Here is a 16,596-nt window from a genome sequence, read left to right on the forward strand (position 1 = left end):
CCTTCCAGCCCTCATATCACAGGAATGATATGATATTTATTTTCCCCATGATTCAACATGTAACACAAATAAGCTTATATACTTTTGATAATACCAAACCGATGTTGGCATTAGTCCACAGGGAGGGGGTGTCGATTTTCAAGAATGTTGAACTTAGCTTTAAGAAAGTGCGAGTACTCGCGTAGACCACTTTAGAAATTAGATACAAAAAGGAGCCTATTTCATCAATTTCAAGTGGGGATGAAATTTTTGCTTCTTTTCCCTACAATTTGGAATTGAATCAAGTTAATTTGGCAATGTGCGAAATAGTGACATTTCTACTGGCGGCATTTTTTCCTATGTTGCAAACTGGTGGCATTTTTGCCGGTGGCATTATTTCCGTAACCAGTTTGGAAGCGCGTACATATTTTGAACGAAAACGAATGGAAGCGTTATCAATGAGTGAATCTTTTGAAATCGATGCTCAAATTCCCTCAAGGCCGGCGGCATCTGGGCGGAAATTCGTCAATCGTTCGAACCCCCCTTAATACAGGCCTGCATTGATTTTTAGATTTCATATTAAATTCAATTCATTTATTTTGGCCACAGCACATGTATATCTGACTGTGTAGCTAATGTCCTTCCTTGACAGTGGTTTCAAGTCACCTTACGTATACAGCACTATTCAATAGGTCATCACTAACGAGTCCAGGACTTAATCAAAGTAACTCGTACCTGTTTTAGGATGGGAGATGTTGGGTTTTCCTATCATATCGCCATTAGTCGCTCAAGCAGTTCGCCCACTTCTTCGTTCCCACAATCTCGACGGGTAATGCGTCATGACGTCATGAATAGAAAGGTCGAGATCAATTCTTGGAATCTTCCACAAATCTCTGTCCCTAATGTGGGTCAGGTCCGATGCACGGGGTAGAGATCTATCGGGCATTTCTGGGGAATATCCTTTTTGAGTTTTCCATTGCCGAGATGTTTGGACATGACCATCTTGAGGGAATTCGCTTTGGTTTGGACACGACTATTTTGAGGGAATCTGTTTTCGACGAATTAGGGCTTAGGATCCGTACAGGTCTTTCCTCGAGTTGGTCGTCTTCCGCGGACCAGAGAGATGGCAGGGGATATTCCAGATGGTATCCTTCAGCAGCGACCGAGAGAGACCGAGATCGGCAAATAACGAAGCAACACCTCGAAAAGTTCGATTCATGACTTTTAATCAAATACAGACCCTGATACACGTAGTATACAAATGCAAGTCAAATTTTTTTACATGATTTTTAATCATCAGTTTTTTTAAAGTACAAAATTTTACAACCAGTATATCTGACAGAGCATCTAAAACCCTTCAAGAACGGGGGGAGATATGTATCCATATTCGTTTCGTTTATATTAAGTTTTCGCCGACTTTTCGTGAAAATAAAAAAGCCAAACTGTTATTCTTTTTTTTACAATGAAACATTCCGAGTTATCATATGTAGGTAAATTGTTTTCGAAAGCGATACCGAAAATGTTCTCATAAGATATTTCCTGATCCCACAAAATTCGAATGTGAATTTCCAAATCCAATCGTTAGATTCACCTTTTTGTTTGGCTGTTTTTTTTTTTTAGCTATACATACATGTATTTATCATCTTCCAGTTGAAATTGGTTCAAATTTTCATTATTTTTCCATCTTATATTTTTTTCGTAACATTTCCACATAAATGCATAGTATATTAAATACAATTTTCCATATAGAGAATGAGGTTTTCTTTTTACAATCAAAGGGAACAATAGTAAAGTAATTACCAGTTTTTCTTTTCGAGACAAACCCTTACCAAACAATACATGGATTCATTTATAATTGAAGGTGTACAGTATAGAGTTAGATTCTAAAACGTAGAATCGAAGGCTTTAGGCAGATCGTCAAAAAACGCCGTATCGTCGAAAGCTTTGCGCGTCGTCGGTGATCGGGAAAAAAAGACGAATAGAATTTTCTGAGCCTCTCCGACGCGAACTTTGAAAACAAAACGCCTTCGAATACGGTATATCTCGTATACGATGTATGTAGACAATGAACTGCCTAAAGCCTGGAGGAAAATCGCTTTGAACCATACACAAGAGCACGGGAGGCTTATTCGACAACGTAACCAAGCGTTCGAAAATGATCTCGATTCTCGGATGTTCATCTCGACGTTTCAATGCCATCAATTCATCGTCATCGAGTTGGCGATAACATTTACCTTATTCAACCTAATTAATTCGTGCGATAATTATCACCTTCGTAAAATGCAACGAAAAACCGGCGAAAATTTCGACGGCGTTTCAGTCGCCGCATGATTAAGAATTGTAGAATAAGCCACTATTTTAATGCGTAGAGTGGGCGGTAGGGCCTATATCGACGCTAAAGTAACAGTTTCGTTCGCCTACTACGCCCGCCCGTGCTACGCGCCTCTATTCAAATTTTACATTTCACATCATGGTTAATTTTCTAGACACGATGAAGAAAATAACGATATGAGACGAGAGAGGTTTCGACGAACGTTCATTCTTCGATCTAAACTAAACATGGCAGTGATAAAGAGACAAAAACCCGGACAGCAAGGTTTATTTCATTACACATACATTCATTAACTACTATAATGGCTATATAACACGGTCACTTGCTGCCCCTAAAGAAATGATATCAATTATTATTTCTATACTAGAATAAGAATGTCGCTGGAATCGCGACGAAAACCAGCGACGGACTAGAAGATTTTCTGCTGCATTCCCCTCTCTCCGCGCGATAAATAACGGATTCAAAGGTGACAGGACTAGATATGTGCGGCTCGATACTAAATGCCCGATTATCAGTAATATATTTCCGAGGCCGAGTCCGCAGACGCGTTTTAAACCTAACCTAACCCCGAGCGAACTCGACAGAGTTGAATACCGCCGGGTGAAGTTTATAAACGCGTTTACGTGCAACAGACCCCTGGTTTATGATTGAATGTACCGGTTTCGTTTTTTTTTTTCGATTATTGGGAATTTTGCATAAATTCTAACGTAGTTAAAATTTCGAAGGTATTTCCATCGGCTTTTTACAGAGAGAAATTTAGCCCACCCCGCCCGAGATCTAAAGCGAACTTTAATAATAATAATAATAATCATATATAATTTATTTACACGGTAAAATTGGCGAGAAAAAAAAACAACAACGGCAAAATCTTGAAGAACAAACGAAATTTTTTTTTTGTCGAACGGTTTAGAAGAAAGTCGAAAATGCAGTAACTAAAAAACGTATAGAGCGGCAGCACCGGCCGAAAGGTACTCCGATTATCATTATTATCATCATATCATATTCGCGATAATCGTAACATTGTCAAAAAAACGTTCCCAGTGGAGAACCGGGCAGGCGGCGCCCCTCGCGCCAATGAGAGAGCGAGCACGCGCGCTCGCGCCGGACTCCTCGTGGGGGACGGTTAAAATCTGTCTCCGTTAATAATAATAAAGAACACGACGTGAAATCAGTTCCAAAATGTTCGTTTAAATATCTTACAATGACGCATTGAACAAACATATTTACATTATTATCATTATCGATATCAAACAAATCCTTCATTTCAGTAGAAATTGACGCCCGATTTATATATATATATATATATATATATATATATATATATATATATATTGCAATAATAGGCCGCTAAAAGAAACGTAAAAACTGAACAAACACTTGTAACCAACTGAGAGGAAAGCTTAGTGGAACCACGTTATAACGAACTCGCGGATCTTTACAGAATATAAGCGCTAAAAATTTAATTATGTTTCTCGTCGTTAAGATATTAAGAACTATCGGTTTTAACTGATCCACATTTCTGATCCGCGAAATTCGTCGCAACGAGGTTCCGTTCCGGTATTTTTTTTCAATAGACTCGGACGACGTCGAAAACGTTTTCAATTCCGTTTTAAAATCGCATTCGAAAACTGATAATCATTCGTTCGATTCGAATTAAAAAATGACGATAACTTATATGTAACGCAATAAATTCGGTAAAATACCAATCAATCGATTTAATAAAATTAGACGAATAAATTAAATTAAAATGGGCGCGCGCGCGCGCGTACGCGCGACGCGGACAAATTCTCGACTTGAGAAACGAACATAGAAATGAAATGAAATGTAAGATGGCTCCAACCGGCCTTACGTGCATTGAAATGAATGAACTTTCTATTTACATCGATACATGTTTCATCGACATTTTCCGTTAGTTCGATGATGATGATGATGATGATGCTGATGATGTTGATGTTATTGACGATCTTTCAATTAAAATGACGCTAAAAACCAACGTACGGAGAACAAGAAATTCTCGAGCATTTTTTGTTGAAATTTCTAAGCATGAAAAACAAAAAAGAAACGCTATCGACCGATCATGAGCATTGAAATAAAGACGATGTTAATGACAATGGTTCCCACAGATGCATGAATTAAAAATTCCCAAGTTTCTCCCGAGTGTTTCATGGACGATTTTTCAATTAACCCAATTAAAAATGGGGCCTTTGTAAAAATGAACAGATACGATCATACTGCAGTCAACTGGTTACTATTTGATAACGGTGATTTCAAAGAAAAATTGCCGAAGAAAGTTGCCCTCGTCAAATGCAATACGTGAAATGTAAATTAATTTCTCAAACATTACAATGACTTGAGGAAAATTTCTCAAATTCTTAAATATCTCCGAACTGGGAATTTTTTTAATAAGTTTTTCCCAATTTCCATGTACCGTGGGAACCAGAAACGTCATACAGAGTTTCACACTTTTTAATCAATTTCCCAAGCATTTCCCCGACCTGACGAAAAATTTTCAAATTCATTTATATCTCCGAACTGGGAATATGACTTTTTAGATAAGTTTTTTCCCAATTTCCGTGTACTGTGGGATCCAAAAACGTCATACAGAGTTTAACGCATTTTAATGCCAACACGATGAAATATGAAACTTTCAACTACATGCACCGAAGTACTGAATTTAAATTTACCAGCAATGATTACCTCACTCAACACTGTACTATGATAAATGGGAACCTATAATCGAGACGTACAAAATTGTACGTTGTTATATCGCGCATTGAACAGTCGTATTCAAATTACGACGAAATTACAGTTCATCATCTCTAACGCATAGTTTCCGACATCATCGTCGTTCTGACAATTCGTTGTTGTGTCTCGGGCCAGACACGCGAGATAGCAAACCCTGGCGTAAAAGGAAGCGCGACTAGTCGACGTTGATAGTTTTCAAGTGCGACACTAATTTTTCCGCTCTCTCTATCTATCTCGCTCAGTCTATCTTGTTAAGTATTAAGGCCTAAGTCGGACAATTAACAGTTTCCCTTCATTAAGATATCTACCCAAGGCATGAAATGGTGTTGTCTAGTTATGGGGGGAAATATTTTCGGATTAGAAAAGTTAACGTCGCCAAATTGTTCGGAGAATGATCTTTTCGTCGATAAGTCATCGGAGCATTTTTACGCAAAAAAAATAAATAAGAAACAAATATTGCCACAGAGTTGGCCTGTATTTCGCGGGAAGCGCAAACGTGTACATGGGCTGATATTGTCGTCACTTTACAGAAGCGAGAGGGAGAGAGGGGAGAGAGACAGCGAGCGAGAGAGAGAGAGGGGAGAGCCTCGCTGGGAACAAAACCATCTGTACAAGCTCTCAACTGGAGGTGTTTTTTCAAGATGCCTGAAGCTACATCAGTAAGAGACAAACTAGAGTGTCGCGCATCTTCAATCTTGACATCTCTCTCTCTTTCTCTCTATCGTTCTCTCCGCACTAACAGATGCCTGTAAATATATATCCCGAAAGATTTTTTTCTTCCCTTTCCGGTCATCTTCATAAGAAATACAGACATACAGGGGCGATTGATAGGTTTTCGGATAAGAATCTAAACGCGCGAAGTCAACACGACCCCCCCACCCCAGGAAACCATAATTTCAAATGAGTCTTAAATAGTTTAAAAAGAAACTATACGCGGGCAAGTTTGTCTTAATGAATGGTGGCAGAATCGCGGGCGGCAGCGTATCAATTTCCATACTAGTCGACGAAACTAGAGACCGAACGCAAATCGGTTTCCGATAGTTATACATGAACAATATCCGATATTTATTAATTAACTCGATGGAGATGAGAGCAACTTTTACGAGAGCCGTTTTAATTTTTCCGGGCGCGGCGCGCGTACGCTTGTGTGCGTTCGTGTGCATATGCTTTAACGACTCAGACAAAATGATGGACGAAATAAGAAATCTGACAATTTTCAAAACTTGCATCGAATTTTCATACGCGCTTTCAATGTCATTTAGCGCGAATGGATAATATCGTCGCGGTTCCGCCATTTTTGTTTGTTTGTTTGTTTTCTTTTTTTACAATTCTGTTTTCTTTTTTTACAATTTCGCAATGGCGCGGTATACCTGACGACGCAACAAGAGGAGACAAATACGATCAATGACCCGATACACTCGGCATCCGAATTCAATACTCGCGCGCCTTCAACAATTCATTTTATAGAAAATCCATCTGCGGTGAACGTTTACCGCGTCTAACACCAGATAGCGCCACAAGGCACCGACGAGACTGACTACGCGTTCGAGCTGCGTTCTACCGCCCTCGAAAAAAAAAATAATCCCGTTTTTTGCGAGGTCTTCATCGGTGGCGGTCACCGGCCGTAAAATGTCTCCTGAAATTGAATTCCATCAACGCGAATGCAATTACGCCGATCTCAATTCGATTCATTATTTAAATTAAAACTTTCTAAATCCGACGACGAGATCGCGTCTCTTTCTCTTTCTCTCTCGCTCGCTATCTTCTCTCATTTCTGCCCCCTCTCGTCGCTAACTCGATTTCGTAACAAAAGTATAAATTCGAATCGATTAAATCGCAATCAAGTTTCAATCGAGTTAATCTCCGCGCATTGTTTCAGTTCGCGTGGATTATGCAACGGTTTACAAATCCCCGGATATTGGAATTACGCCGCGCTGCTTGACCCGTGACTTTTACCGTCGTTCGAAATGCAACCAATATCTAAAACAAGAGAGAGAGAGAGAGAGACGTGCGCAGATGCGCGCACGCGGGGACGGGATTACAATCTCTCGACGACGTTAAAACGCTGCATCCCCCCCACCGACGACGGACTCAATTTCTCGAATAATGCACTTCGCCAATGAGCGTACGTCGAAAGCCGCGCAGATCTTCTTGTCATTTCCATAAATCTTTGTTTAAAGAAAAACAACCATTTTCATTATCAAAACCATATCGCAATTCGCAAAAGATGGCGGCCGACGTGTATAGACGTTCGGCGTGTACATCTGCACCACGTCTACGAACGGAGGAAGGTTTACCCCGGCGGTTGCGAGATTAGTTCAGCCCGATTACTGATGTGCGCACTGTGAAAATTAAATACTTAATCAGCCATGAATGCCAGATGACCGTCCAAACGATGACATATCGTGAAATATAGATAAGCAAGGCCTGCGGGTTTGCATCACTCATACACAGACCGAGACACAGACACTGAGTGTGTAGAGATGAGGATAGACTATCATTTAATATGCTTGAATTAGTGAAGAATTAGTTATGCATTTCAGCGTACACCCGACAACTAAAATCTTAACAAAACATACCTCATTATGTAGAAGTGTCTATCTTGAGATCAAATTAGAGATATTCACATATTTATAAGGACTAAGTCTTGCTTTGAATAAAACATTCAGCCAAATTTCGATATACCTTTTTTCAATGCTCACGACAGGTCAACGCGTTCAAATGCTTAATCCAGAAATATAGAACAGAAACTATGAAATTTGCAAGCTTAAAACTGAAGTTAAATCACCTAAAAAACATTCGATATTCTAGAACAGAAATTACAACATTTCGAACATCGTAAAGATGGAATTCAGTGACGGTATTTCTTGTTTTCCGTCGTCAAAACGAATTCAGCGTCGAATATGAGACAGAGAGATAAAATGCGATGACTGAAGCTCAAAGATGATACTGACTGACTAGAGACTAGTTGAAGAGGTGATAACTGCTGTCGCTGACGACCTTGGCATCGACGACCTCCGCATCGTCATCGGGGTTTTTTTTCGGTATGAAATTTTTTGATTTGGATTGAATTGAATTACGCGGCCGCCAATTATTTTTTCGAATTTCAAAGATTTAAGGGAAAAAAATAGCCCGATGCCGACGATGAAAACGCAGTTAAATCCTCATGACCAGAAATATTTAAAACGTAGCACATATCGCGATAAGACATCAATTAACGAGAATTAATCTAATTAACATAATAAATCAGCGAGAGACCATCGGAGCTAACTAGGCTTAAAATACCGCTAGACCGTTAGAATATTACGCATATATCATTTCAATAATATATCGATGTGTTACCTATTGCACAGTTCATCTCCGAAGGCTTTTTTTAAAAGCTTTTTTTTTTCAATATCGAACGTCGGCTTCGACTGCGTGAAAACCGTACGGTTATCCAGCGTACGAATACGAGCTCAGAGAGCTAAAAAATAGAATAACCAACGCGGCACGGCGAATGCCGTCAACAACCGAATATACCGGGGGCCTTGATTGTACAAACTACAATATTCTTACACCATGCGAAGTCTTGTCGCATTATTAACATCGTTTAAAAGATATGAAAAAATAGGAAAAAATTGGGAAGCCGATCATCGCGGTATAGAGGCAATTCCTAACTTATCCCTAATGTAAGTACAGCGCTTCGAGACGTTAGTGGTTTTGTTTGTTTGCGAGCGAAAAAAAAAAAAAAGAAAAAAAGAAAATGGATAACGAACAAATGCTGGGAAAAAAACATCGAACCATCATAGATTACACATTGTTATCATTATCATTTTACCATAATTATCAATAATCATCATCGAGAACACAGCTTGGAAATAGGGGGGTTGTATACAAAGGCTATATAAAAATGTAAAAAATTCGTTTTCGGTTTTTTTCATCGTCTGACTTCGTACGTACATTGATAAAACGCGGGGGGTGCCTGTACACGGTAGTGGGGATTCCCTACGACGACGTAGGGGGGAATCCCCGCTTCGGTTTCATCGACATTTATAACTAACACCATGAAATTGATTCGCACATGTTTATAATGGGCCTTTAATGTATAACTGGATTGTTGCGAGTGATAGAGAGGAGAGAGAGAAAGAAGAGAGAGAGGAGAGAGACAAAGGAAAATCAATCGTTATAAGAAAAAAAAATGAAAAAAAATCGATCAGATTTTTCTTTTCGATCACAAATCGGTCTACGTTTTGAGTTCGATGATTAATGTCCGTTGATATTCGGATTTTCAAATTTGAAAAGGAGGCGAGCAATGGAGGAAAGAATTTCAGTAATAGAGAAAGAGAGAGAGGAAAGAGGGGTAGAATTGTTAATAAAAATGAAAGGATCATTTGGAATGGTTTGTATAAGTACATAACTTGCTTTTTTCAGGTGACCATATAATGGCCAAACATAAAATAAACTTGACATTGCAAGGTCGCGTGGACGCCGCAAGGTCAGGTGACAAAAATGGTTTTGTTTAAATACACATCACTAGTCTATCTTACACGTACGAGTTGCCGACGGAAACCAGACAAAATTGCATAAATTATTATTATTACTATCTTAATATTATTACATTACTGTCGTCATAGTAACAAAATCATTGTTGCCGACGATGACGACGTAGCGGTTTTGTTTTCGCCGTTGAATCAAGATATCATTTTTTTATGCGATATGATATTTTGGCACCATTCCAATAGTCTGAACGAACTCTGTGACCCTGATTCTACCTACGGACAAAATATTTACACGGTTTTTTACTACTGCGCAGAAGATTCATCATTTGGAATCATTTATGTTTTTTCAATACGCGCCATTTTCAGTGTGTGTGGGGATTAAGTAATTACAAATCCGATGACTAGTCTGAAAAGATTACAGGGTAATCCCGTTTACACACCGAGCGAGCGAGTGAGAGTGGATTGGAATCCGGGTTAATCCGGTTGGTAATCCGCGATTCACGGATTAGCACCACTCTGTCTTAATCCACGGAATTCAACTGAATTTTTTTTTACCGAGATCATGTGGATTGTTATCGAAGGGATAGTTTTAAAACATCAATATCTACGTCTCAGCAATGCCTGGCTCTGACAACTGCTTATAAATAAATAGTTAATTAATGGTAATCAAATAATAATAAATAAATTAGATATAACCGGATGAATCGCATACGTTAAAACGTTCACCCATTGTAAATCCCGCTTTGCACATATATTAAATCGCTACTAATTATAGTTTTAAATATCATAGAATTTAAAATAAAAAACCAACATATGTCGAAATGGAATGTAATATCATATATCATATCGTATATCGTTTATCGTTGTACGAAAGAGAAAAAAAAAACGAATCGTCAGAGAAAAAACTATTTTTTCAAAAAAAACAACTGACAACTTTGCGGTCAGTTGAGGACACTGGCAACAATGTCACGATCGCCATCGTACCTACGGTAACTAGATCTAAGCGACGACCGATCGGCGACCTCGTCTGTGTGTGTGTGACCATCGCCGGTCGACGATCCTGTGTTCAGTGCGCTGTGAGTTCAATGTGTGTCGTGCGACCGTCTCGCCGCGCGCGAGCGCGGTCGGTTATCGTAAATATATATTACTAAAATTACTACTCGGTGAACTCGAAGACTTTTTCTCTCTAAGAAACGAAAACAAAAAAAAAGAAACACTTTGTTGCGCGCGTGATCTGACGATTTTTCCGGTTTCGAATCGGTCCTCTGATTTGGGCAGACGGGCGCCGCCTCCGATAGACGCGCGATACGAGGAGTGCTCCGATCGAATTGGCTCCAGTAACATCGGGCATCGTCTGCACTGCTCGTTTTTCTGCACTAAATACATATACAACGAGATATACATATATATATATATATCATTGGTTGTTCATATTCGTAAATATAACACGCGTGTGCGCGCGCCACCGCTTAACGGCGTGCACGCCACCAAAAAAAAGTCATTCTACTTTTTTTCGTCTTTATTTTCACTTCGTGGCAAAATCCGACCAGGAATCGTCATCGTCATCGTCATCATCATCGTCGTCGTTGTAGTTTCATAGTCTCTACTACGCTAGTATAGTTCCGTTTCGCTGACGCGTGCGCGCACGTCGTCGCGGTGTGCGCCACCGCCGAATGGCGTGTACGACGCGGTGTGCGTGCGTGCGCGTTTGGTGTGTATTTGTGTATAGTTACGTTTTCGGCATGCTCTCGCGATTGTTGTTGCCGTCCTCGTCCTTCCACTTATCCAAAGATCGTCTGCGGGCATTCATGAAGAAATTGGCCACCGTGGAAACCTCCAATCCCAGCTGTTGCGCTATCGTTGCCTGCATCTCCTTGGATGGGCGCTTCGTCTCTTTGAAAATTGCATGGAGTGTGCGTCGCTGAATATCGGTGAAAACGAGACGCGGTTTTTTCGGAGCTTTGTTTTCTTCGGCCTGACTTTCTTGCTCTTTCCTCTTGCAAGCTGCAAAACACGAACGGAGAAAACGACGTTAAATTTCCGGAAAAAAAAACAAACATATCGCATAATCAGGGTACATCGACGTGTGAGTTTCGTAAATATATCACAAAAGCTGAAATGAACGATGAATGAATGAATCCTGAAACGAAATATGATCGATTAATAATTCAATGCTGCAAAGTTTTCATCGATGTGTTGTTGTTGGTAGCGAGCTATGAAGAGTTCGTCTAACTCTAACGTCCAGGACCCAGTTCCACAGTTGTGAGTTAGAGTTAAGTCTGAGTTATAAAGTTAGTTCATTTTCAATGAGTTAACCCAGAGTCAAATCTTAACTCAGAACTGTGGAACTGGGTCCAGTTGAACAGTGGTAACTTAAAGTCAAACGATGAACTGAAATCATAAGACTGGTCTTAAGTTGTTAGATAGGCTATAGAGCAAAAATGAGCTTTGAGTCATATTGACTGGTTTTAAGTTGAAAGATTAGCTATAGTACCTAGATAAGCTTACACTGGTCTTAAGTAGTTGAATTGGCTTAGACTGGTTTTAAATCTAAGCGTCAACTGTGCAACTGGCTCCTGGGAGCTAGAACCACAAAAAAATTCAGTACAAGATTATATTGTGATTTGAGATGCTGAGTCAGGCATCAGCTAGTTTCAATCACGACAAACTTCTTCGTTCAGTAAACTGATCAGTGGAAACTTTTAGTTCAGTTAACCGATCAGTGGAAACTTTTAGTTCAGTTAACTGATCAGTCCCGAGTTGAGAGATGTCATGTTTAGAAAACCCCACAAAATCAACTACATTATAATAAAAGCCAACCCCGACGAAAAAGAAAAAATTACATATTTTCTTCACGATGAAATTTTTCATCAAGAATAGCTCTCTTGACATTTTTGCCAGTTAAAAAAAGAAAAAAAATTTCGCCTTAGCAAAATTTCCAGAACGTTCGTCGTCCGCGCGCGTCCATTTAAAATAATGACGACGACGTCGGAGGCTGCAGCTACGCATTCGATATCGATCGACAGATTACTAATGATTGACTGAGCAGGAATTTCGTCCGTTGTTAATTGTATCGATCGCGCGTCGAATCGCGTCTGATTTTTTGAAACCCAATCCATGAAAATAATTGAACACCGTCCGCGCCGCCCTTAATCTTGACACTAAACAGTATCCGATATGACACTGTTGACGTCGACGACGACGACGGAATTAAGGCCGCACAAATATCACCGCGCTAAATGCAAACTTAAAAACCGAATACCACCACCCACCCTCTCCCAGATCAAAACATATTGCAAATGTCATCTGCGAGTGTATCCGTAAATGCTATTTAGGGTTTCATCTAGCGAAGGCAGCTAAAATACCATAGTTGGCACGTGATGATACCAGCTACCATAGTTCATATCTGGTGATGGCAGCTACCAGATACCTGCACCAGATGATGCCAGCTACCAGATACTTTGTACCTGATGATACCAGCTACCAGACACTTAGCCCCTGATGATGCCAGCTACCAAATACTTTGTACCTGATGATGCCAGCTACCAGATACTCTGTGCCTGATGATGAAATTCTAAATGCATGTCTTAGCACAAATTTCTGTGCATCTATTGATAATGCGGCAGAAACCGAATAATTACCGATGACTGGCCTTACTCGACTCAGCACGCGCTGCCGTATTAAACGTCACGCTGTTATTTGGCCGAGATTTCTCATTTTTTCTCGCATCTTTCTTTCCCGCGGTGGTGTGCTTCGTCAGGTCGTCGTCGTCGGTTATGATCTCTGTTAACAATGGGTGTGGTTCTCATTATTACTCAGTAAGACAAACATAATGTACAGAAAAACACACCCCTATCAACCTATCTATTCACTGTCGTTAGCCGGTGGATAAATGCGTAGTAAAGTAGCTTCATTTAGGATCAAATTTCGCGAAATATTCTTCTCTTTTTTGGTATGAAATCCAGGGCGACTTCTATATTTGAAGAATCAATTTGCAGAACTTATACCCGCGAAACCGACACCACTTCGACAATTGCGAGTTTAATTCGACTCGAAAGAGTTGACACCAGTTCATTTCCTATTACTTCAACTCGATAGAATCGAGTTCAACTCGTAACTGTCCATCCGAGAGCCGGAATAGAGAATCACGTCCGGTGCACCGTGAACTCTACCTCCTTCACCCGTGTAAGATAACCGTATGATTGAATGCAATTACACCGGGGCCGTGGAATCTTCGCTCGCAAATTGGATCGCGCCACTTAACATCCAAATCCAATTAACAAATTCGCTAATAATCGGTTAACTAATTAAAGCGTTAATTGAAGCGGTGGACGGACGATTAATTAAATTCGTAAAGAGCCGCTCGATGACCTAGTTATCTATCTATACACGCGTACATCTGCCCGACGGCGATCTAAACCTGACAACCCCGACGAGGAGACAGGCGCGCGGAGGTGGCGCAAAAATACGAGTTTCGAATTTCGATCGATCGAAAGTAAACCTAGAATTAACTGAAACTTCAATAGATTTCTTCGCTCGTCGAATAAACAGCAATTGTTTTTTGGCGGGATGGAAGTAAACCTGGAATCGACTGAACTTCTATAGACGTGAAATCCCACAATTGTTGAAAGACTAAAAAGATTCATCTAAAATGGAGGTTCATTCTGAAACGATATGTCAAAACTACTGGGCCTGGTTTCATAGACCGAGTACCGAAGAGTGAACCCCTGATTTCGCGGGAAGCAAGCAAACCTGGAATCAACTGAACCTCTATAAATGTCGAATCCCACTGTTGAAAGACTAAAAAGATTATCAAAAATATTAGAAACATTTTGCGTGGTTCAGTCTAAAATGATACGTCAAACTGCCTGAAATATTTCGAACACTTCGAATAAACATTTTAGTCTTTCGACAATTGCTGGATTTTACACGTATCATTTCGTCGCGGATATTGTGATCTTACTGATTGAATAAACAGCAATCGTTGTCGCGGGATACAAGAAGCTTCGACGTACCACTGGAAAAATACCCCATTGAAATATAATAACTACTTAATCGATTTTCTGAATTCCGCAGAAATTATAATGAAAATTAAGCTGATTAAGCAGTTTATGACGATGATGGACAGATTCCGACCAGATGGACCGCACTTCAAACGGTACCCGGTTGAAAAACACTCAGCGCGGCAAGCTCTCTTCATCGAGGCTCGCGCGAGCGAAGGGTCTCTCCGGTAAAATTGTACCCTTCACACTTCAGACAATCTGTTCTTCGCAGGGAACCTGTTGTGTTGGAGTACAGCTCTCAAGCCATAGCACCGCGCTACGACGACGACCGACTCTCTACAGAAAATCTGCTGTTTTTCCCTGATTGTAACCAACAAAACACTAAAGTGTTTCGGCAACGAGGACACTTTCTTCTACTTCTCTGACGACACACGCGGGCGTGACGACATTTATTTACATATTAACGCAGATGAATTACGCGGCCAATGAAAGAAAGTTCATCCGTGTTCAAACGCGCGGTTCAGAAATATTCGAACCGTTCTATTCGTATTTGTTTACCTCAAAAGATTGCGATTCTTTTCTTTTTTCGAGCTTTCGTTCGTCGCGTTTATCATATCGCATCATATCGAGATCTTAACAGAAAAACGCGCTACGACGACGCTATTAGATACTGATGAACTGAAGGGCGCAGGGAAAAGAGAGGGCGTTTTATCAATTACTCATCGGGGGGGTAAGGGGGGTTACAGAATGAATGAACAATGACAATGAAAATATGAGTATTCTTTTTAGTCCGCTCTATTTGTACTAATTCATTAAGCGCGCCCTTCTTTCTAACGAGAGAGAGAGAATGAGAGAGAAAGGGAGAGATCGTATTAATCGTGCATCGAGGTAATAATAACTAAAGCGGATCTGATTTAATATTTCATGTGTCGTTTGTGTAGCGAGCTGCACCGCGCCGCGCCGCGTCGTGCGGGAGTTCGGCGTAAAAAATAGCTCATTGTGCATGATAGTTATAATAAAGGTGTATCTCGGAGGGGAGCCGCTCATCGCAGCTGATGATCAAGAGAAGAATTTTCCGTACGATATTAAACCGTATATCGAAACGAAGGCTGAACAGCGTTTTTAAAGGGGTTAAAAACGAGAAAATACTGGATCCAGTTCGACAGTTCCATTGATTAGATTTGACTCGGAGAATACCTCATTGAAAATGAACCGATTACAACTCTTAACTACGGGCAACTCAAAACTGTAGAACTCACATTTTACACGAGAAACTGGGCCCAGTTCCACAGTTGTTAGATTTAACTCCGGTTGAAATCAGTTCATTTCCTATGTTTTTAACTCTGGTCAACTTTAACTCACAACTGTGGGCCCAGTTAGAGTTAACTCTGATCTCGGGATCCAGTTCCGCGATTGTGACTTAAAATCAGTTCATTTTCGATGTTTAAACTCCAGGGCCCGGTTCCAGAGTTCCGAATTAAGATTTGACTCCGAGTTAACTCATTGAAAATGAACTAACTTCAACTCTAACTCACAACTGTGGAACTGGGTCCTGAGTCAAATTTAACTCAGACCAGTGGAAGTGGCTCCAGCAATGTTGTTTCAACGAGGTTTAACTGTATTCTAAAGGGGTGAACTCTTTTATCAGATCGGAGAATCCAGTTTGCCTCCAATCGTACTCTATCATTGGCCACATGACCTTTTGGAGAGTCTGAAACCTCAATTACGGCAAGGTGGTCTGATTCGGATTCTTGTGGAGACAACTGGAGATTTCGGATGCCATGAAATAATGCAGATAATGGCACTGCAAAATGTTACATTCAATATGAGAAACTGGCTCTGGCAAATCAAGGATTGACAGGTTTCGAGACGGTTATAAGAAGTGACCGAGTGATTGTCGGTCAGTTCGGGCAGATTTTTTTTTCATCGATGAGCTCTCCCGCCATTGCGAGCGAATGTCGCGTCGAGCCACACCGGATATCGCTGAAACCAGGAAAAAAGAAAACATCCGAATAAATGGGGCTGCGCGACATGTCGGCTGAACGCCGGGACAAGACGA

General features: G+C 40.4%; 1 protein-coding gene across 1 annotated transcript in view; it reads right to left on the reverse strand.

Annotated features, from left to right (window-relative positions):
* Positions 1-11,263: 11,263 nt before the first annotated feature.
* LOC141912925 (one cut domain family member 2-like) overlaps positions 11,264-16,596 on the reverse strand; it is a 114,163-nt gene continuing 108,830 nt past the window's right edge. Inside the window, exon 5 of the mRNA XM_074804355.1 lies at positions 11,264-11,538. Coding sequence (XP_074660456.1) covers positions 11,264-11,538 — 275 coding nt within the window. The remainder of the gene's footprint in view (positions 11,539-16,596) is intronic.

This window comes from Tubulanus polymorphus, chromosome 11 (genome assembly GCF_964204645.1).
Source record: "Tubulanus polymorphus chromosome 11, tnTubPoly1.2, whole genome shotgun sequence".
In the NCBI taxonomy this organism is placed as follows: Eukaryota; Metazoa; Nemertea; class Palaeonemertea; order Tubulaniformes; family Tubulanidae; genus Tubulanus; species Tubulanus polymorphus.